Genomic DNA, 24,463 nt, shown 5'->3' with positions numbered 1-24,463 from the left:
ACAGAATGTTGTACATGGTGACTAAGAAATGCAACCATTGATATTACTGTTGTTTACTCAACCCCAGCGACCTGGTATGTGATCTCGTGGAAAAGTCCCTTGTGGCAACCAAGTGGCAGAAAAAGGGAACCTCGTGTTTCAACCAGTGTTGTAACGAGTCACAATAGTTGGTAACTCGAGTCGAGTCTTTTTAACATTGTGACTTAAGTTTGAGTCGAGTAATTAGGTCAAGAAGTCGAGTCGAGTCACTTTGTGTAGTCGAGTTGAGTCAAGTGCAATAGATTTTACGAAAGCTTTTGACAATATCGATCATACCATTGTTGTTTCTAAGTTAGTGCGATGTGGTGTAAATCCGGCTCTTATTCCAATTATTTGTACCAGTGTGTCTCACACTTTAACAGTAACTTGTGGTGTCCCTCAGGGAACCATAATTGGGACCAATCCTATTTTTACTTGTTATTAATGATGCTGCTGTCACCACTCCACTTAGATGGAAGTATGTAGATGATCTTACTCTTGCTGATATAAGAAAATTTTCTGATCCTGCAGGTTTACAGAACCAGATTTCCAGCATTTGTTCTTGGTCCCAGAAAAATCATATGACACCTAAAACAGAAAAGTGTAAGGTCATGCATATCTCCTTCTTAAAAAGACAGATTATTTGGCCGAATATTTCTATTGATGCAACAGTTTTTAGAATGTGTTGAGAGGTTTGAATTACTGGATGTTACTATTCAATCCGATCTAAAATGGGACATGCATGTGGAACACATTACTTGTATGGTTGCCAAGAGATTATATATCTTATGTATTCTTAAAAAGTTCAATGCCCCCATTGCAGATCTTGTCACTATTTATCTGATGTACATTAGACCTCTTCTTGATTATGCCTCTCCGGTGTGGTCAAGTTCTCCGACAGTACAGCAATCTCAGTGCATTGAAAGAATGATTGAAAGAAACCTGCCTGCCATATAATTCTTGGTTATTCTAATTATTTTGAATAATCAGTTACCCTCGATTATCTTCAATTGCCATCCTTGGAACGACGAAGTATTCAGCTACTTGAGAAAATTTGCCCATGTCGGATTCAAGCATATGTCCACGCTTCTCCCTCTCGTAATTCAAGGAGCACTCGTTCTCTTAGAAATACAAGTGGGCTTTTGGTTCCTTTCTGTCTACAAGCAGATACCAAAAATCATCTATTCCACAAATTGTTCACATCATTAATTCTTTTAAGCTTGTTTAGTCCCTGTACATATATATCCTTTTAATATTTCAATATATAATTTGTAGTCCAATCACTATAAGTTTTTCGAATTTCTGTATTGGGGAGCTATTAAATAGAAATAAATAAGTACTGAGCTCGAGTCAATTCGAGTCACAAATTTTTGAACAAAATACAATAAAAACACAATAGTCCTACAGTGTACATGTACATTTCAGTCATTTTTTGATATTTTTATTTTCATTTAGACATACTGAAAATAGATTAGGGTGACAGGTAGCTAGCCAACTCAAATTTTGCTTATGATTTTTTTTTTGAGACGCGAATCTTGTAAGCAATTACTCCAGTTGAGTCTCCATATGCATGAGAGATTCGAGTCGGTCGAGTCATTTGCTCGCAGAATTATGACTGGACTCGACTCATTACAACTTCGGTTTCAACCCAAGCAAAAGGGTTAATTCCCTACGTCTCCTGTGGGAATTAAAAACTTATATCCTTGCAAGATATCAAGTCTTCTTCTTACACGGCTTCTTCAAATCACAGCTGTGATTGGTCAGAAAACAATGGGGTGGGGCTTCATGGACGTCTTTGGCCGGGCAGTTCTCGTTTCAACAGTCAGTGGCGCAGACATTAAAAACCCATAGATGTGTCAAAACAACGGTGGGGTGTGTAGCTGAGACGGCACCCGACTAAATCAAAAAGAGTGGGCAAATCATATGCAGCAAGGTATGAGACGGAGAGAACCCCCCCTGCTTTGTGTTGGTCATTGTCTCGCAGGAATCTGGGGAATTCCTTTCAGACATCTTGGGGGGGGGATGTGTTCAGTAACAATAGTCTGGAATGTGTATAGGGATTGGACATGTGGGGGGGTACCCCTCGGTCTCATTTCTTGCTGGGTATAGGGCAAATTCACCCCTCGGGGTGCACCCTGGTAATTAGGCCAGAAATATGTCCGCCGAGCTCATTAATAAAAGTTATAGACTCAAAATATTCTATATTAGAGGGTCCTGAGAGCCATGGAACTGAGGAATTCAAGAAATATGAGACTGGACCTCTGGGCCGGACTCAGGGCTTCCAATTCTGAGCAATTTGGATGCAATCGGGTTTAAAAGTGGCACTATTGAGCCATTTTGCTGAGGGAGGGTTTTTCAAAATGGCTACTTTTCTGAACAGGGACATTTTCTGCATTTTAGCACGGACGTGTATAATAAAATCTGGACTCTCAATGCCCTTAATCAGCTTATAGAGTCATTGAATCCACTCGCAGCCATTTTACCGAGCCGAATACAAAGCTTTCCTGGTAATGCCCGCCTTTGTTCTTCCTGACGTCAATAGTAGGGAGCCAACCCACGCCTTTGTATTCGGCTCGGTAAAATGGCCGCTGGTTGGCTTCTTTTTCATACAAAGGCGTTGCAAGTCCAGGTTTTTTTTATATACCGTCCGTGCATTTTAGGGGTGGTCTGCTTCTGGTGAAAATTTCTCAAAAATTCATTGGTCAACCCCCCGAAAATTGAAAGGAAAATGAATGAGGACATGTGGAACATCATTTTTCTGTGCAGCCTGAACACCTGTGAGAGTTGTGAGTATTTTTAAAATATTTGTGAAGTATGGGGATTTATCACTGCTGTCTATGGGAATTTATTTGTAGTGGTGCACCCCTCGGCATCCGCCCTGAGCTGAAGTGCACCCCCAATCGGTGAAACGAAAGACAGGTGGTTACAGGCGGGTTCTTGCACGCGTTCTGCTTGTACGCAAAGAAAATACATGCCGGAGTAAATTAGTTACGCGCACTCAGCGTGCTCTGCGTCAAACGCGCCACTGATCTTCATTATAAACGCTCGCCTATATATCTAGGCGGTGAGTACATAGACATAAATAACCTATGTCTTTGGTGAGTAAGCCTACAAAAAAAAAGAAAAGAAAAGAAAAACGCCCTCTTTTGTTCCGCTCGGAGCAGATACCGGAGAGGACATATTTTATCTCCAGAACGTTGAAACAGCTTGGTGTTTTTGATTGGAGGGGGGGGGGAGTTGACCAATTTTCTTGCCCCGTATAAGTCAGTTTATGACAGCATGTGATGTGCACTAAGAAGGCGGTTCTTTCCATTGAAATGGTTGAATGGTCGATTGCTTGGTTGAAAATCCAACATTTGAAATGTTTGGATGTTGCGCCGGGCTACAGCTACGGGAAATTTGACGAGCCCCAAGAAAAGGGTATTCTCCGCACGACCGGTTGAATTGTCTTGAAAATCCGAAGGCCGGGAATAAATACCCCACAGATTTTTTTCAGTAAGCTGAAAAATCATAACATTAATGTGCAGGACTGGGTAGTTAGTTGGGTTTTAATCTCATCACTGAATGTGATTCCGTTATTACTCTTGATCGATAAAGTTCTGAATTTTACTTTATGCTGAAACACAAAGGAAAACTTCAACAGTAATCAGTACATGAACACCGGTAAACGTGATGAAAATGCTCCAGGCCATGTGACAATTAAACGAGAATAAAAATGACACTTTGGATGATAAATCCAACTGAGAATATCCATTTATCTTATTTAAATACAACACTGAAGTAGGTATGAATTCTACACCAGTAAATTGTTATAGCGCCCTCTGTTGGACTAAGTAGTTTCTGCAATCACCGAAAAGAATGCATAGGCCTACTTTCAATTCATGTGGGAGAACAAAACATGAAGAGTATGAAGAATTTTCCAATCTGTTACAATAATGTGGGCGTTGTAATCTTTCTCGAAACGCTGAATAGGGTATGAATGTCATGTTGAAATGTGCAATTTCTGTGTCTCGTCTCTCACCTCGTCTTACTCTCGGCCGCTACATCAATGGCTGAGTTCGGACGGCTAGTTCTCGTATCATGTTCAGGAGTTGTTCTCTGGTCGGCTGCTTCAACACCATGGGTTATCGCTGGCGGCAACGTTCAGCGTGGTGGAGTCCATGTACGTTATCAAAGGGTTAATGTCTGCATTTCTATGATGCATTCTTTCCTTTTTAAAAAGGAACGTTCATTTCTGTGTTATGGAAAATTATTCATGCATGTTGATTTTAAATGCTTGTCCGTCGTCCCCAGCCTTGTCGACCATCTGACTATATTTGCAGCTTTTCACACATCAAAACCCCGTGTTTTTTTTCTGTGAGTTCAACCAGTGCACAATCCTGACGAGGTGACTGTTGTACCTCCTCGGAGAAGAGTGCTCTTGGGCAGTGTTTTGCCTTTCAAGTGCAACAAGAAGAAACCCCCGTGTCAAGAACAGGCCGCCCGAACTTGACCAACACTAATTTTCCATAAAAAAGATCTGTATATTTCAAACGAAGCGAAGCGGTTGACCCATCCATAGTTTTCAACCTGTGTTACGAGAAATGTTGGGGACGGGTCGAAAAGGCGTGAAATGCATGGTTATTGGGTTCCGATCGATGCCAACGCCCTCCATCCCTTTTCTCACATGCGGGATACCGTCGGCCATATGCAATACCACATTGTAATGGCACATTGTATGGTTAGAATGGGAATCAAGACAAAGTAGTAAAATTTGTATCCTACACAAACTGTTATGATAACGAAATAGCGTACGTATTCGAGGAGAGCGGAAGTTACCCATCGATGGCTTCAGTCAAAAGGCTAACACAGTAAGCCTTTATCATTTACACAGGTGTTATTGGCTCGGCCAGATATTGCCACTTCAAGAGGGCCAATTTTCAACCAAGTTAGGCAAGTTAGCTCATCAGAAACATCGTATATAACGAAACTGAGCACACCTCTGCACCCGTCAGCAGGAGACAGGGGTCTTATTCAACAGAAATGCAAGAGTGTAAACAGGGAGCTTTTCGGGAGAATTTAAAACTTAGGACATTTTCTAACTTCAATTCATCTTTCGTTATTTCAAAGAAAGTAAATGACCGAGCAACAAATACTTGATATCGTTAGGAATGACAGTCTTCAGTCTTGTTGAGTGGAAGGGGCGGATCCAGGATTTTCTAAGGGGGGCGTAATCCCGGATTTTTCAGGGGGGGGAACTAAAGAAGTAAGGGTAAAATGCCCGTACGGCATAGGGTCGGGAACCATTTTGGATTCTAGGCGCTGTGTGGTGCAATTTCAGGCAGCACGAACTCTCTTTTTTCTTCTCCCTTCTTCTTTTCCTTCGTTTTTATTTACGTGTATCTATTTTTGTTTCGGTGAAAAAAGGGAGCGTTCGCCCCCACGCCTCCCGGATCCGCTCCTGAGTGTGATTTGCGAGTGCCCAAACACGATAAAAAAACACGCCGAAGTTACTCAACACGGCAGTTGGGGGAATTGTGGAATTGTTGTCAACGATACCCGGAGAGCTGGTGACACAGCGATCAATCAAATACATTTCAACTGACACCATGAAACTGCCAGGGAGTTCGGTGTATTAGGGAAAACCAGCTGAGACATTAACCCTAACAGCCCTGAATCCTCCAATTTCGATAAGATTTTGCACACATCCCAGGGAGTTAGGGTTAATGTCAATAATGATTTGCAGTGTCAAGGGTACTCAATCTTTGTCAACTGAAACGTTTTAGCACATTGCAACCTTTCACTTCAGACGGTTATGAAAGAGTTGGCAAAGCACAGAATGTGGGGGTTTTTATTACGACCTTTTTTGCTTAAAGTTCGTTTAGCCGTCTAATTTCGAAAATGTAAAGGGGCGTGATTTCGCTGTGTCGCGGCATGTCATCATGAGGTCAAGAACAAAATCAGCATGGGCCTTTTTGATATCAGGGAAAATCCACATGGGTGCCATAAGAAAGGATACCGATAAGCACTGTACTTATGAGTAAAAAAATCGCCTGTTCAAAGTGGAATGGAAAGGGAATGGGACCATTTAACCTTGCAGAAAGACAAAGACCTAGTTTGGTTTTGGAGCCAGGAACAAAATCAATTGCAAGGGCTTAATACTCTAAACAAACAAATAACACAAGAAAAGATAAATGAATGTTTTAAGGTCAGAAGTCCATAGATCGGGAGTTGACTGTGGAGTTCGCGAAGGGCAATAATGTCGGAAAATCGGAAATGACGGCCAAATTACAACTTACCTCGATTTGTAAAAACAACAAACAAACACAAGTGTGGTTTGATAATATGATTGTCGTACACATGCTCAAGAAAATGCAACGGTAGTTGCTGCTTTTGATTAGTCCGATTTTGATTTCTCTGCTATAAAATTATTTCACTGAATTTATGTTTCTTTTAATTTGGATTTGCTTGGATTTAATATATAATGTCTATGACGCCAGAAGGTTTGCTTTGCACATCTAGATTCGTTTTAGTTTGCATTTGATATCTTAAAATTTGGTAATTGAATTTGACTTTTAAAGTTCCTTATTTAAATCGGTAAGTTTAGAATACCTTGATATTGATTTGGCTGTCATTTGGATTTGATGAGCTTCCGGTAATCGCTTTGTTTTAATTTTATTGAGGAAAAATCATGATTCAGAAAAAAAAAAGTTCAAAAAAGAGGGAAAACAGACAGGGTCGGTATCTCTTAGTCGTATTGTTGATTTTCAACACCTGCTTAATTAATAAATAGTTACAAGATATACTTTTCTTTTCCGTGGGTAGGAACGGAGGAAAAGGGGTAAGACAAAGTGAAATCTTTAGCCTTTAAAATCAAGTACATTACAACAGTAGGTTCATGTAGTCAGAATGGATGGGAGTCAGAAACATTCTTTCACTGACATACATACCAGTCCGACAGGGAGCGGGAAAACTCAGTTTGTAAATGTCTTATTCTCGCTGAGGGAAACACGCTGATTAAACCGGGCGACTTCCGATAATTCGGTGTTTCGGGGAATATTAATACACGTACGACCCGGGTCTTCGGGTACCTAATAAGATACAATTTGTGGAGGGTAACCTCATCATTGCCGCCCTTGGACTGAATCAAAAATAATACCCGGTTGTACCGGAATCACGTAGGCTACACGTCTGATCACGCCGACACACCGATGTTTGCGTGAGAACTTATTTGGCACACCAGCAGTTTCAACTTTCAGTTCGTTAACACAGGACATGCAAGCAGTTCAACTTCAAGTCCCATAATCATGAGCTCACGACATGTATAATTATGGGATCTCAGTTAAAACCCTGACGGACACTTCACAAATAACACACCTGGCGAGACAGATATAGGCCTACCCCAGGCGAACGAAAACGTGTCGCTTTGTATCTTCCGTCCCCTACGCCTATACATGTGTATGTTTGGCTCGATTTAAACATAGACCTTCTCAAAACACGAGAGAATATAATTAGGAATCAGTTGTTTTTCCCCCTGTGAAAATCCCATCTTGAATGACGGGGAGTTAGTTTTGTTTGTAATTTCCCCAGAAGTTGCTTCGAAGTAAACATTTATCTAGTTTATTGGACGGTCATCCTTATTATGAAAGTGCGTCCATCATAATGACTCAAAGCGTTTTAAGGTTCAACCATTTTTTTATCGTTACAGTTAAGATCGCAGCTGAGAATCTTGTTTAATTGAAAGGTAGACCCACTGATGCGACTTTCTAGCTAAACAATGCCAAATTATTGCCTCATCTGTGTGAGCAACATTACTAAATTTATATTGTCACCCATGCAAAATAGGCCCTATGCACAGAAATTTAATGAAGATTTAACGGTTTACATATTTATATTAGAAAATTCCCAAGTACGAAAAGCCTGGACAATAAGGTAATCGTTTCCTGAAAAACCAGGGAAAAAAATCAAGGACGCCTGAAATTTAAATTTTGGGAAAAATAATAAACACTGCTTAAGTAGGCAAGACCTCCCCCCACCGACGCCCAATATACGCATGAACACCCGTCGCCACAGTCCTCAATGGGATGCCCCACGCCCACACTGGTGGAGACTGATAGAGGGCGTAAACTCCCCTTATTATGTCTGTGACTATAATGGGTAAACTAGCTGTAAGTCAGATAATATTCTAATTTCAAAAGCTTTCTAAATCCAAGGCTCTGTTTGTTCATAAATATCAGCCTTAGAAAATCACCTTTTTAAGTGAAGACTAATACCATTTATTTAGCAAATAAACCTTTCAATGTTGTTTGAAAAGTGAAAATACCTGCATCCTGAAATTAGCTTTTGAAAGACTGGTACCGAGTTAATATTTCTGTAACTAGTACAGTATAAAGGTCAGCAAGTGCCTCGTTCAATTGTTATTTAAATGTCAGAAAATATATTGCACTAGTGAAATTAAATCCTGGGTTTTTGTCATACATTAAAGGTATTTTTGAAAATATATATTTGCTTGAAAAGAGAAATAATTTGAAAGGAAATATCTAGTGTTTTCATTGTTAAATATTGGCATCTTGTTTGCATGTAAGCAGATTCGTACGATGTCGCATAATAATTATTTCATGTCTTTTGCAGTCCAAAACTCGCAAAAGGAGTCCTCTGATTTCCTGTGACAACATTCTGAAGGCTTGATGTTCACTGCTATTTCGAACATGAGCATCTGAGAATTACAGCGGAGCGATTTCTGAACGGTATGTTTACATAATAGTTTACGAACTTAGTCACCGGCATAGCCCCACTAATAGTGTGGCATGGACACACACTCCCGATCCATCCTTAGCCACACATCTGTATACGCAATTTCGTGTCGGCGTACTGAACATTTTCGGCGCACCCACTTATAATCGTGGGCGCAATTTCTTTTGCACACGAACATGATTCTTGACCTTTCCGCTTTCTAAAAACTATTTATTGAATGATTTCACTCACGTTATTTAGGTACTTTTCAGTCTTTTTGCCTTTATCCATTCAATCTAATGGGCTCACTCTCACACTCGCCATCTTTAAAATAAGGTTACGTCACTTGACCCCTCGTCGTCTCGATGGCTCTTCCATGTCAAGACATCTAAACTGCTGCCAAAGTTTTGAAAGAGCCCATTGGTACATGTATCTTGTCGCTCAATCTGTTTATTACATATGTCTGAAGAATGTACATGTACGTGTGAATGCGGTGCCACTGCAATAATGGCCTCAAATTGGATTAGTCTCTAGGTAGGCCTAGCTCTACTCAGTGGAGCTTTAGTATTCCTCTTTTTCGATTTTTGACAGGATCATCATACTATTACTAGCGCCCCACTCCTGTAGATATAGTAAGGTTGAAACAGTTCTCAAAAATTCCAAAGACTCAACAAAAAAATCCTCTATCACCACCTACTGGCTTCCATAAATGCCAACGTCAAACAGTTTGGGCTTCAGTGATATTTCTGACATAAAAACTGTCTAAATCTGACCGATTTTGCTCAACACACGCACAGCACTTGAACCTTTTGCTGTGTATTCCTTTCAAATGCGCGAATTGAGATTTAGAATTCGCAATAACTCTACAGGCAAAACAGTGTCCTCCCAGAAACAAGCATTAGTGTCCCATGTACGTGGTCTGGGCATAAGACTAGTTGATCGTGATGGTTGGGAGTGCTACCGACTGTTTCCTCTATGGGCGGACATGGTCCTCTTACTGAGCTGCAGGAGAGGCCCAAATGCAGTCAGGGCACAAGATGTAATTGACCAGGAAACAGATGTTGGTAGCAGTCCCAACCGTCACGATCAACAAGTGACGGTGGCCTCAACATGACTAAATATTAACTCCGAGTCCCCTGTACGGTAGCACATGGGGGTGTGGCCTCGAACATACAGTTATTTTGGGGTAAATTTTTGTCCTTCCTGCAAAAAATTCATTACACAGATTTTTTCCCCCGATGAACATTAATGTTTGGTCACGTTGAGGCCACCGCACTCCCTCCCTATTCTCATGGCCTAACAAACAATGTAACAAGCTCCGTTTGTTTTAACCGTCAAAACAGTCAAAAATGCCTTCCACATGATTTCCCCCAGTACACAGACACATATGGGAAATTTGACTGCTTTTGACTGATATGACAACTGTTTCAAGAATGTATCTTAGCGTAAGAGGGTTAGGCCTAGACCTACATGTACAAAAAAAATGTCTCTTTTAACACGTGTAACATTTGATTTACTTCTGCTTTAATACTGCAACAGTGTAGTTGCTGGAAATGATCAGGTGATAGAAGGGCCCACGGTCCAAGCATAGAGAGCTAACTTGTCAGTCTTTACACAGAGAAGCTTTGACGCCTCCTGGCTGATAGACATTTTGAATTCATGCACGCATTTGTAGAACCTAACATCCTACGTATAATAACACGAGGTGGAACAAATTCCCAATTACATGCTCTAAATGCAGCATGCAAGAGCAGCATTCACAAATAACATACATACCGGTACATGTACATGTAGGGCCTAGCCCATTTTCAGTCATTCAGTCATATCAGTTTTAAAGTACCGGTATCTGCAGCGTATACGTACAGTACCTACATTATTTACACCAAGCAAAATTAAATGTGCATATACTTAGTGTGTGCTTGGGTTGTTTGGCATGTTGGCTTTGTTGATGCATTGTTTCTGATACAGAGACAAATACATGTACATATGCATACATTTACATGTACATGTAGCCATGCATACAAAAGCCACACAAAATGTTATATTTTGCATTCTCGCAGTCAGCATGATGTCACTACGGATTTTTAACACTCGGCAAAGGGACAAATTTACTCCCTCTGGCCATTCAGTAATGTACAGAAGTTCCAGGATGTCCGACCAGGAGAATGGGTTTTTGCACAAACATGCATGTACATGTACTGTACCGTAGATGTACCCTCAACTGGTAGCAAGCATCACTTTGTACAGCAAGTCAGTGTTGCAATGTATCTGTGTGTAGGCCTTGTGGCTTTACAGATGTTGAAAATGAAAATCAGATTTCACTGTCAAAATACTTGTCACAAGCATCATTAACAGGCCTTGAAATGAATGATGGCCACGATGGCCAGTGCTGTCGTTCTCACTGGCCAAGGAACGTCACAAAAATTTCTGTCCGCATGGCTACATGTAATTTTGCCTTTCCCTATTTTTTATTTACCTTGGCCATCGTGCTCTTTTTCCACAAACATCCAAAAGCCCATTAAAAACACGAAAATCCTTGTTTTCAGATGATGGGTAAAAGGGATGATCGCGGATATGGTCATGATGGAGGCAGGGGAGAGAAACTAAACACATCGCTACAGACAAAAACGAGGAAAACAAACTCAGATGCAATATTGAGTTGTGTCGTTGTTGTTGTAGGCTGTTTTCACCTACATGTATTAACAAATTTATACTGTACGAGTACCCCGCGTACAAGAAACTTAGCTCTGTGTGCACACATGCAGTACACACAAAGGAATTTAATACACCCAGGCATGCACGCAACTCGTGGGCCAGGCTGTTTTGTAAACAGTGGTAAATGACATGTGTACCTATTAGGAGAGAAGCTTAAAGGAACCAGGAAATATAAACATTTTTATAAATTTTACTAAACCTTTGAAATTGCCTCTTTGGGTTTCAATTAACCTTATCTTAAAGTTTTGTTTTGCAATTTTAACCCATATTTTCATGCTTTATTGGTTTTTATAGACATATTTGCATATTCATGAACCAAACTATGATGTCATCCAAGGCACTGAATCTCAATGTTGCACCAATTTGTGCACAGAGAATTTCTAGATTTTTTTAACCACTGCTATGGCAGATTTTATTTTCTTTGGCATTTTATTGCTGTGGATGTATATGGCAATAATCCAGCAAAAATCCTTTTCACAGAAATGTTCCCTGATAGTAAATTTTGGGTTTACAATTTGAACATGAAAACATGCAACCTGAACCATGTCTTCCTGGATTTACATCAAAGCCAAAGCGCCCTCACTTGTCCAAAAATGCTACGTCAATTTTCAGTGTTTGAAAAAGTGCACCATTCAGTTCATGTAACTTCAAGATGTCAACAGTCTTCGTACATGGAAGAGTAAAGAGATACACAAAAAGCGAAGGCAACTCTGGAGGGAATGTTGATTTTGCCGGGCAGCCGTTGCCGCACACCAATGCGCGACAGGATTTGGTTCACATGATGGCCTAAGTTGCCTTTTGTTTTACCATGGTTGATCGTGGTTGTAAGGGAATTTTGCCAGATCTCTATGTTGTTTGCAAATTTCAAATAACAAATTCTGTTATCAGTTTGCAAAGACTGATGGAAAATTTGCGCCTTTGGCCACTTGGGCGCTGTCGTGGAAAAGAATGCTGACTTGCTACCAAGGTTCTTCAAATTCATCAAATGCCATAGTTTGGTAGTTGAGTCTACATGTATTTCATGAATAACTAAGCCCTAATTTGCTCGAAATCTAATTTGATTTTGTATCCTGAAGAGGAGGAAACTCCCATTTAAGCATGCTGTTTTTTCTGTTTTCACATGTCCTATGATCATTTTGTTGAGTCAAGCATGGCCCAAACACAACCACTTTCGGAAACTGTCACACACATCCGACGGTAACTTTCTAAGGAATTTGAACTCCTAAACAAACTTGGAGAAACAGTTTAGAAAAAAAAATGTTTGAAATGAAGTTTCTCGTGGATGGGGAAGGAGAGGTGATTCATTGCTTGTATTAACATATTCTATGTATTCGTGGTATAGACGGAAGTACTACAGCACGATCGTAGTGAGCCCTTCGATGTCTCAACACATGTGCATTGTACATGTACATGTGTGTCCAAACGGAACCCAAACCGAACCTTGGCACCTGTGTGTACATGTACTTGCAGCACTACCAAAGCCCCAAGCAATAAGCCATTTGCGGGTTAAATTTGAATAAAATCTGGTACACTGAGTTATTTGATAGCACACAGAAATAACAATTTTAATTCCCCACACTAAAGATGCTGTTGCTATACCTCTTGATTCGGGGCAAGCTTTCGCATAGTGACCACCATCTTTAGAGTGGACTGGTTTATTTGTGCCCTTCTTATCCATTGGAAATAGTGTATTGATGCAAGGCGTCTCCCCCCGTAATTAATCATGAGCCATAGCAGCATGGTTTTAGTATGGAGAATTCAAATTATTATGTTTCCGTGAATTTCAAGAACTCAGTGTACCAGATTTTATTCAAAGGTCACTCGCAAAAAGCTTATTGAGGATTGACTATGAAGGCAACTGCTAAGAAATTCATCGTATTCTTACGCTTGAACCCAAAAGGACTCAAAATTCTCTAGTCAAAGGACATTTAAATGATGTCACATGACTTGTGATGATGCGTTTTTTAAAATCCTTCAAAGTGAAACAAAAAAGTGTATTCTGTCAGAAAGCATTCTGTTGTTTTAATGATTATTGGGGGCAGGATCGTGTAATGTTTTGGTTGGTTGATTCCGTCGTTCTGCTTAATTATTTTTGCTGCTGCTGCTGTTTGTTTTTTGAAATCTAATTTAAGGCTAATGTTTTAATTTTTTAACATATACTGTCACTCAGTTTTTATGTATGTTTATTTTATTAATTTTTGTCTTTAAGCTTAAGTATGGTATTCTTACTGTTTGAGTGTGTACAGTTATTTAAATTTTTTAATGCAATATGTAATTTTTGAACGTCTTTGTACTGTGCCCCAAAACAACTTGTTGCTGGAGAGGGCGCAATATAAATGCTGTAATTATTAATATTATGATGTTAATTATCATGACTGAGAGAAAGTTTTGGGGGTAAATCATGTGGAATAAATCTTTTCCATATTAGAGAGTGATGGTTCTGAGAAGAATCAGTGGGTGTGATGTAAGGTGGTGTGGAATCCATGACGTGTGGAAGAGGATGCTAGAGGAAGAAGGGCTTAGCTTGGTGGTTACTGGAGTGTTAACCACTACCAGCCGGGGACTCCGAAATCGGAGCCGTATGGTTTATATGTGTGGCCGGGGTCTCCGAACTCGGACAAAGGAAACAGGGCCCTGTAACAAAAGACTGTACTCCGAACAAAAGACCAGGCTGCTGGGCATGACCGGCATTTTTCACTCTCAAAAGTGGTGATAATCCAGCGTTATTTTATACCAGGGTTTGGGGTATGTAGAGCAAGCGGATTACCACGGGGACAAAAGCTCTCCACCACCCGCAGCGATGAGCCACACAGCACCGCTGCATGCTTATCTGGCCCCTATTGAAAAGAGGTCAGCAGTTCACTGAGCCAGGTTCGTGAACAAAAGACAGTTGTATAACACCGCACTATCTGGGCTCTGTTTACAAGGCTGCAGGCCTGGCTGAAATATTCGGGCGTCAATGAAGGTCACCTGTCAACTTAGAGTAGTGCCTGAAGATTACTCTGTGCGGCTATAAACGACCGTTAAATGGAATGATGAATTGTTGAAGGATTTTGAAAACGGAAAAAATGATGCCGGCCCAGCATCCTCAACGTTGAAAAATGCCCCGGTCCGAAGTGGTTAAGTGGTGGATGCTGATCGCTTGAGCATGAAGTGGCAAGGCTTTGGTTGCTTAATACTCGTGCCGTGAGGGATGGATGCTGGCTGGGCTGGTGGTACTTGTAGGGTTGGGTGGGGTTGGGAGTTGCTTCAGGTCCCCAGGAGAATCCCCAGAAGGCTCCCCAGAGGAATCCAAGGAAGCCTTCAAGATCTTCCTGCATGACACTGTCCCACAAGACATCAAGTTCCAGCTTAACATGCTGAATGACATCTGGAGACCACTCCTGCAAGCTGAGGTCCCTTCGGACATTAGGGTCCCCTGTACCCCCGAAGTCCACACAGCTCCTCGGTGTTAGAGTCACCTACCGGTACATGTATATTCGAAGCCACCCACAACCCGACCACCAACCCAGCCTGCACCCACCCCTCAAATAACCGTTCCAGTAACCAGCATCCACCACTTAACGCTTCAGTAGCTACCAAGTCAAGCCTCCTCCAGCATCCACCACTTAACGCTTCAGTAACTACCAAGTCAAGCCTCCTCCAGCATCCACCACTTAACGCTTCAGTAACTACCAAGTCAAGCCTCCTCCAGCATCCACCACTTAACGCTTCAGTAACTACCAAGTCAAGCCTCCTCCAGCATCCACCACTTAACGCTTCAGTAACTACCAAGTCAAGCCTCCTCCAGCATCCACCACTTAACGCTTCAGTAACTACCAAGTCAAGCCTCCTCCAGCATCCACCACTTAACGCTTCAGTAACTACCAAGTCAAGCCTCCTCCAGCATCCTTTTCCACACATTATCAATTTCATACCTCATAAGTCAGTGCTCATGTTCGAGTCTTTTTAGGGTTTTTCCTGAGTTCAGTTTTATTGGAATAGAAGTTTATTTTCAAACAGAAGACCAGGTGAGAAACACTTGGACAAAGTGAATGGGTTTTGTGGGGAAAGCAAGACGGAAAAAATGTTGGACAAAAAGAAGGGCTTTTCAGCAGTATATGGAACCCCCTCCCAGTTTTTTGACAAAAAGAAGTGCTTCTGGACTTAGCGAAAAGCCAAAATTTAAAAGCAGAAGAGCAGAGGCTTTTTGTTGATTTTTTGAAAGTGCACCTCCATAGGACACTTTCAAATCCAAAGCCATAACTTCAGGAATGAACAAAACATGAGAAGAACATTGAGAACTTTTAGTTCAGAACTTTGACATGAGACTAACCTACAAGGCTCATATTATGAAGGCTGGGTCAAGTTTGGAGTCAGACTTCACTAGTGAAGTGTTAAGTACACGTACATGTTCACGTACATATAAAAATATATATTTTATGCCTTCATGTACAGGCGTACATGTATGCTTGTATTGGTCATATTTTAAGAATAGAAAAATCTCTCAAATGATTCATTAGAAAACTCCATTGAAATTTAGAAATTGAACAAACAGAAACTTGTTTTGTGTTCTGACACTGTCTTGGTCTTTGTTTATTTGTTAAAATTTACACAGATTTGTATTTTTTCTTTGGCAGGAAGGACACTTAAAAATCATCAAAATGTCTGACAAGAAGCCAAAACCTCCCCGGCCCCCAGCCCCAAACCTGCCAGCCAAAAAGCCAGCCCCCACCCAAGCAACCAAAAAGCGCACTCTACCATCCACGACCATTTCGATGAGGTACAACCCTTTGTTGGCCAGTGACGATGATGACGACCTCGATGATGACAGCAGCAAGGGCATCAGTTTCATAACCACCAAAGGGAGTTCAGCCCCACTTGCCAAATCCACTTCGTTGGAGGGAGTCTCAAATCCAGCCAAGACAGAGACTAAGCCAAGCAGGCAAGAGGAACTGAAGGAGTCTATCCTACAGTCCATGGATGTCAATTATGGCAAACGCAGAGAGGATGTGCCCCCTGTGAACAAGCCAGTGACTAAGGTTAAAGAGGAGGCTCTGAAAGCCCAGCCCGCATCACCAATGTCTAACGAAGCAGAGAAGAAAGCGATGATGGCCAATGACTCAGCTGTAAGAAAGCCAGACAAACCAACTACCATCACTGGATTGATGAAGGTCCCAAATGCTGTGCTGACAGAAGATGAGGAGGCATCCGTTTTACCAGCTGATAGTGAAGAGGCCATAAGTGATCCTCTGACCTTTTTGGATAAAGTAATGGAAGAGCAACTCGAGAAGGAAGCTTTAGAGGAAGAGGCTGAACTTGGGAAGAAGAAACAAAATAAGCCCAGCGTCAACCGGATTGGGCTAGCAACCCACAAACGGGCTCGGAGCCTGGACTGTGACACCTACAATGACAGACCAGAGCCTGAAAGAGACACTTTGGAGATTGATCCCTGTTACTATACTGTCCCAGCCCCATCAGAACTACCGGACGAAGCCATCATCCCAAGACCTCTGTCATCAGGTAGCCCTCACGTCAGACACCGAAAGATACCCGCTAAGAATGTGAGCGTCAGTCTGTCAGGACTTCTTCGCAAAGATGACGATGAGGAGGAAGAAAAAGAAGCATCAGTGTCAACACAGAGTTCGAGATCCACGCTGGACAGCCCCGACGGAGGCAAACAGGATGTCATCACAGAGAATGAACTCCAGAATAAAAGCCCCAGCACCCCAGGTACCAAAGAAGAAGTAGCCGAAGTGATTCCTCAGATCCAGAAGGAGAAGGGAGACTTAGCAGTCAAGGAGGAACCCCAGAAGCCACCAGATTCTCCCCCAATTTTCTTTTTGGCCATCCTCTCCCTCTGTCTGTTTGTTTATTTCCAGTTTCCCTTGTCCCGTTACATGATGGGGTTCTTTGCAGGCATGGCACTCATGTTCTACTCAATGCTGTTTGCTATCTGGCTGTCTGCTGGGACGATGTCTCGAGACCGCCGTCCAGCAGATCGCACTTGGGATGAGGAAGACTACAGCATGCTGCTCATAATTCCCGGCGCACCACAGTCTGCCTCTGTCTTTCGGTCGAAGGAGCAAAAACGTGTCATGCACAAGGTGAGCATTAAAACAAAGAACATTAGTGTACTCGTATTACATGTAAATGTCACCAGCTTTCCTGCCAATGATTGTTCTCAAGATGTGTGTGGATTTGTGACGTAATGTCTTGTTTGTAAAGTCAAAAAATGAAATACCATATCAAGGCTGAAGAAAAATAACACTGACTCCCAGGGATTTCCTTGATATCATCTTTTTAAATCCTCCCAAACAAAGAAGACCTGTGGTATATATTGTACTCTCCTTTGACGATAAAGTCTTATATTTACAGTCCTCCCATAAAAGCTGATTGCACACGCATACTGGCTCTTTAGTTAGTTGTGGGGACTTACAACATGCACACATGTTGAACGAGGACTAATTCATTAAGGGGACAAGTTTTTGCCCCACACATGAAACAACCCACCCACGGTTTTTTTCGGACTGCTTAAGAAAAGTTTGTTATAAACATGGGATGCCACACATCTTTTCCCATTAAATATGCATGTACCCCATCTCATACATATTCATTACTGAGAACCCAATTCTCATTGGACCGTTCACCATCACACGCCATCCGCTATATTTGCCGTTTACCAAGCAGGCATGTGGTCTTTCAAGCACAAAGTAAATACACGTGCCCAGATGAACAACATATACCATATTGGTACCTTTGTACATCTTTGTTCATCTGGGCTTGCACCTTACAAGGCGATGGAGGAACTGTCGCGTGGGTGTGACACACACGCGTGAACACACGTGTTACCACAAACACATGTAAGATGACAACATATTTACCACAAAGAAATGAGTTGTATTTCTCAGAGGTTTAACTAAGAACTGGAGGGCGTCCACGTATGCAGAGTAAAACAAATTCATGTACTAAACCATGTCTTATTTTGGTTGAAAAGTCAATATTATTTTTCCTCGCTATGAGAAGTTGACAAACTAATTCCCTGATTTCCCTGGGCTTCAACTTTCAGTCTCTTGGGGAGTAACATGTAATATCGACCTTCCAACCTCAAACCATACTGTTCTCTCCACAGACCTTTTTGCCAGACAACTGCTTCATTTCATCTTTGCATTAGATTATCTTATTTATATTTGAAATTTCTTCCTTTGCAAAAAAATATTGAGACCTTGTTTGGCTGGTAAAATTCTCAACTACTTAATATTGGTTTTCTCATTGAAAGTTGGATAATTTTTTCAGTAAAGAGCAAGTAACTTTTTTTTGGCATTTTTCAACTCAGTCTAATAGTCTCAACTCTACTTGACTCAGAGATTAAAGGGCATTATAATCTCAAAAGTTTGTTGACTTGATGAATTCTTTACATGTACTTGTACAGTGTACTTCTTTCAGAATATTCAAACACATAGAACACTGTTGTATCAGTCATTTTGATAAGGTCAGTGGGGCATACATGTACCGGTCTACCAAGATCAAAAATACCCAGAACAAAGTACATGTACATAAAAAGAGGTCTACATTTTGGGGTATTTTTGGATTCAGGTACCTGTTTTTTGTCAACATCAGGTACCCCGGTACCTGTAAAAGAGAACACTGTACAAAGGGAAACCCAAGTGAAAAAGCAGGACAACACTGTACATATGTGTGCAGCACTTCACATTGTAAACAAGACTAAGTGATACCAAAGTTTTGCCACATGACGGTACTATGATAAAGTGGTTTATTTCAGTAGAAAAGAAGTTTTTAGGAGAATTCCATTCCCCTGAGGTTGGAGTTGTTCAAATGTTACTGTATAAGTACTTCGACAGGTGACTGACTGGCCAACTGTATTATGACCTGTTAACACTTTTGCTCGGACAGAAAACATCCTTCCTGCTTTTCTGTTTGATTCGTCAGCCACAATTCAGCTTAACTGCTGAGGAAATTTATTTATATTGCTTTAATTTATTGGTAATTTTGAAACTGAAAGTGAGAATGACAATGGTATATTTCTTGGTATCAAAAACTAAACTGGTTCTCTTACTCTTTGGATTAATGTAGCACATTCAGTGCTTTGGTTACCATCTAATTATAAGAGGCTGAATAACTGCACAATTTGTGCGTGATCACTACGTACTGCACATGGGGAGTCTCAGTACCGCTGCTGTATTACCCAGTCCACTCTCGCTCCGTCGTCAATCCCGACATAAACTAATTTTCATTCATATTTTTTTATTTAACCAAAATATTCTTAACTCAAACAGTAAGCACTACCACTTCAACACAAAAGTCATTTTAGGCCGACAGGGTTTGTAAGTTACATACAGTCGTGCAAGTGTACATCATCAGCGTGGCCACCTCAGAAGACAAAATTCCTTCGGCCTCTTGTTCACAAGTTTGGTACAGTCATTCTCTAGTTCCGGATTGCGAAATTTATTCAGTAAGATTGAAGTCATAAAACTTTTTCCAATTCCAGTCAAATATGTTCAACAAGTCTGCCCTTCAGTATTAAATTTCACAGATACTTTATGCATGGATTTTGGTTCCTAATTTATTTACATTTTGTTTTTAAAGTTATTTACTAGTACCCAGCCTGAAAAAATGGAACCAGGTTTTGATATCGACGGGCGGGTACCCGGCACAGGCCTATACATAAAGGTTTATGTACACAAATGTTTTGAAATATATACATGTAAGTGCATCACATTCATGTGATCAGTGTACACGTATCTATACATGCAGTTTACAGCATTTCACACATCCAGTTTTTTTGAAACAGGGAAGAGCAGATTCGTGTACATGTACATGGATGTAAAATAATATAAACTGTCAAGTACAATTCTTAGACTAAATCTGTTACTCATCGTCTCACCTTGATCAAGTTATGCTTTAATAGTCAATAGTCATGACATTATGGTATTGCAATAAATTCATGCATCATTTTACTGTGCTCTCACAGAATTTGAGATGACAGAAACAAATTATTTCCAAAACAAACTTGTGAGCAGTCACAAAACTCAATTGCTCCTGGTCTTGAAATCTCCAAGACCTTGAGTTACAGTTTGTTTATGGAATCTGAGCTGTGCAGCCCAGCCACTTCCAGTGTAATTTCCAAAAATGTCTGTCAGACAAATAATGTATTGTTGGTTTCCCTCACAGTCTTGGACCTAGGCCAGGTCGATGAAATTAACCAAGGAAAAAACGTTCATCGTTATTCCTTCTTCACAATTTGGAAGTGTTCCAGGAAAGAAAATGTCTGTTTACCTGAATCATATGCTGTCACATGACAATTGTCGCTCAGACAAGCATGCAAGGGTTTGTCTACATAATAGAAGTACAGCATGTTCACATGAAAGGTACATGTAAATGGATATGTTACATGCTGGACTGTCAGCACCTGTCCTTGGTAAAGTTCACCAATTGATGAGCAGACTGCCCTGAATGCTTAGGTTGTTTATTTTGAATTTCTAAACTTGTTGGTCATTCTATCATGCTTGGCCTGTCCAATTCACAGCCAGTCATTCTATGCAAATAACATCATTGAAACAATCCCATTTTATCTTTATTTCTTTGTAATAGAGGTCATTTCGGTTCTCTTATGATGCCAATTTGCCCTTCAGTCGTTTCTGTTTGATTTATAATATTTCACATGCCTGATAATATTTAGTGAAAAGTGAACATCCTGCACACGTCGTGTGAGTTGATTCTAAGTTTTGATGAAGATTAATTCCTAAAATAAATTTGCCTTCAAATTTAAAGTCGACACTATCCATGTACATGTACCTTCCTAGACTTGAACACCATGCTGAAAAAAAAACCCAAGACGGTTGTACTTGAGTGTAAGGTTTGGCATTGACCTTTTTTTGCATGATTGTATGCATTTCTGTTTTTATGAAAAAATAATTGCTTTGGATTGTTCAAACATTTGTGATATAACAATTCTGGTTTATATCGTACCACAAACGTTAACTTACCTGTACATGTACGGTACATGTACTTTGCAACAATGTGCCAAGTACAATTCAATTACAATATTAAACAAAATGGTATACTTCACACATTGTTATGAGCCTCCAGCGTGTTCGTGTACCATGTTTCTGAAGTCTGGCTGACACTAAAGGTACATGAACATTGACACTGATGCAAATGTACGGGGGGGGGAGTGTTTCATTAAAAAGTCCAACTATTAATCTGATTTATTAAAACCCTCCTATGTACTGGCCATTTTGCCATGGAATTGTCAGACCTTTCAAAACCTTTCAAAATTGCTGGGCTGAAGGGTTTTGAAAGGCAGAATAACTATCCTATCAAATGGGGTCTATGAAAGATTTCAAAAGGTGAAACAACTCTTAACTACAGTATCAGTGTTTACTGGACTTGGGGAAAACCACAGTGCAGTTACCGGCAAGGGGGAAAACCAACTTTCCCAGTACACATACTGTAGTGCGGGCTGTTCCATTTTATTCAAGGTAAATATCCATAATTTAAATTTAACCAATTCATTTGTTTTGTTAGTATAATTTTGCAGCTGCTCTGTTGTGAAAGACACAATGTACTGTTGTATTTTGTTACATAATCTGAGACTTATCAATGGTAGCCAAGTGTTTATAAGGCCGTGTTTCAGCAGTGATGAACCACCAGTCAACCTCTGGCAGTCATCGAGCAAACATGAGTTTCCGTGAGGCTTGCAGTCTTCAGGAGAGCTTGACTGAGAGAGAGCTCTCTCTGTTTCAATTCAAGATGAAGAGAATAGAGCAAAAAAACAAAGATCCGGAGAAGAGAGACCCGACAAAGAAAGTAAAGAAGAGCAAGAAAGAAAGGCTGACAGACAGAGGGCAGAAGAAGAGGATGAAGAGAAAGGAAAAACAAGGCCCACTGGCAAGGGAAAAAGATGTTGCTGGGCCCTCAACTGCCATGGATGACTCTCCTGAACGATCGTCATCACCCAATGCGTCTCCATCACCTCAACAATCCCCAACGACATCTCCAGATCATTTTTATTCTACATCCCCTGACATACCGGTAACAGCCACTGATGATGAGGACGATGAGCAGTACGACACCTCAGACGAAGATGAGGATGTGAGATATAGCCTCCCACCAGAGTACTCCCCAACCTCATCTACACCGGCCTCAGACAATGAGTTCTCCTTTGGCTCATCAGACTCATCAGAGGAAGAGATTGCTCCACCGACACCAAAGAAGACTCGTGGCCGGAGACCAAGCCGACCCCAGGCACTCTCCGAGGATGACCCAGATCGCCCGTCTTCAAGAGACCCCAGCTACCCCCGTGATCGCCATGGATGGACACGGTCCCGCATGAAGATGATGGAGCCATTCTTGGGCCGTTACCATCAACTGTTCTGTGACAAGCTTTATACCTCGGCATCCCTTGCGAAAGAGCTGCTAGAAAATGAGACGTACATCTGTGGGGCAGTCAAACGCTCATCCAAAGGCCTCCCAGTGGAATTCTCTACTGATGCAGAGATCAACCCCCGCTTGCACAAACAGATGGCCCAGCTCGGCAAGGCACCGAGGGGTACAATGTACTTCCGGCAGCAACGCCAACTCACCGCCGTCTTGTGGAGGGATACCAAAGTGGTGTCACTCCTTTCTACGTGCCACCAAGCCTACCGAGACAAAGTAAATGACGTCCTTGTGAGAAATGTCAAGGAGCCTGGGAGCAAACACTCTACCAAGAAGGATGTCCCCTGCCCTCCCCATGCCACAGATTATACGAGGTACATGGGTGGAGTCGACAGAAACGACCAAATGCGTGCCTACCGCACCTGTAGTCGTCAGTCAATGCGATGGTGGAAGAAGATCCTGTATTTTCTTGTTGATGTAGCACGGGTCAATGCATGGATTTGCAGCAAGGAATTGAGGAAGAATGATAGTGAGCCAGACAACCTGAAGCATCGGATCTTCACCGTGGCCATCGGCACATCCCTCATTGCAGGCTTTGCAGAAGGTACACCATCTTACCAACCCTTGCTGCCACCCGTGCCTGCCATCAACGGCCCCAAGCACCGTTGTATCAGAATGCCCTCAAAGCATCCCAAAATGTGTCTTGAATGCCGCCGCCAAAGACGCAAGACTGAGAAGGGCTATACAGTGGTTACCCGCACTGGTTGCATTAGCTGTAACATTCACCTGTGCCGGGAGCGCTGCTTTCTTCAGTACCACGCTGCAGAGGGTGTTACCATCCACTAGATGAAGACCCAAGAGGAGACAACGGACAGACCACTTTCTCATCAACCAAATAACGTGAAAATAAAAGAAACCTGAAAGCATTACTCAAGAAATGAGCCTTTTCAAAAAAATAATGAAAAAATATAAGAAATCTAAAAGCCAATGATTGAAGAAATTAGCCTTTCAAAAAAAAAAGAGAAAATAAAAGGCAATGATTGTAAAACTGAGCCTTTCCACAAAAAAAAACTTGATGTGTTTCAAAAAGTTTAGGTGGGTATCTACCGGTATGACGGATGTATGTTATTGTACTAGAGAGTAACTCTACCTTTCAAAACATTTCGGAAGGTTTTGAAAGGTCAAACCATACTTGTATAGCAACTTTAAAGACATCTGTTGAGCAGTATCTCCACCTTTCAAAAGGTTTTGGAAGGTATGGCAGTTTTCTGATAGACTTCCCATACCTCTATCATAGGAGTATACCATAGCCCAATTTTTCTACCTTTCAATACCTTTCAAAAGGTTTTGAAAGGTATAGTAGTGCACTAACAACAAATTCTGGAATGTTTTGAAAGGTCTTCATTTTTTTGTGGTCATTCACCCAGCAAGCAAATTTTGAAAGGTTTTGAAAGGTCAGACAATAGGAGAGTTAAGCTTAAGTTTGAATCAGTCTTGCAGTACAATTAATTGTGAAATTCTGTTTCATAAAATCAATCTTATAAGTTTGATTGAATATGGGAAAAGATTAATATTAATTGTATAATTAAGAAATCAATATTATTGGCAGAGCCTAAAATGCAAACTTCGACCTACAGCA

At 41.2% G+C, this 24,463-nt stretch overlaps 2 protein-coding genes across 6 annotated transcripts in view; both read left to right on the top strand.

Annotated features, from left to right (window-relative positions):
* Positions 1-8,403: 8,403 nt before the first annotated feature.
* Positions 8,404-24,463, top strand: part of LOC110988822 (testis-expressed protein 2-like) — a 42,854-nt gene continuing 26,794 nt past the window's right edge. For 3 of the 5 annotated variants that reach the window (XM_022252700.2, XM_022252701.2, XM_087139070.1), the window contains exons 1-2: positions 8,572-8,744; positions 16,065-17,531. In XM_022252700.2, the coding sequence (XP_022108392.2) occupies positions 16,089-17,531 (1,443 nt within the window). In that variant the 5' untranslated portion in view covers positions 8,572-8,744; positions 16,065-16,088. Of the gene's footprint in view, positions 8,483-8,571; positions 8,745-14,690; positions 15,305-16,064; positions 17,532-24,463 lie in introns of those variants that run through there. The other 2 variants (XM_022252699.2, XM_087139071.1) reach the window with 2 other exon arrangements.
* LOC147798695 (uncharacterized) lies at positions 17,552-24,423 on the top strand. Its single transcript, XM_087139074.1, has one exon. The coding sequence runs from the start codon at positions 22,087-22,089 to the stop codon at positions 23,668-23,670; it is 1,584 nt and encodes a 527-aa protein (XP_086995200.1). The 5' UTR covers positions 17,552-22,086; the 3' UTR covers positions 23,671-24,423.

The sequence above is a fragment of the Acanthaster planci genome, linkage group LG07 (assembly GCF_054643075.1).
Source record: "Acanthaster planci isolate LZ-2023a linkage group LG07, COTS_SCS, whole genome shotgun sequence".
NCBI classification, from domain to species: Eukaryota; Metazoa; Echinodermata; class Asteroidea; order Valvatida; family Acanthasteridae; genus Acanthaster; species Acanthaster planci.
This window is presented reverse-complemented; position numbering and strand designations above follow the sequence as displayed.

Coding starts and splice junctions, on each gene's coding strand:
- LOC147798695 (XM_087139074.1), top strand. CDS start 22,087: ATGAACCACCAGTCAACCTCTGGCAGTCATCGAGCAAACATGAGTTTC.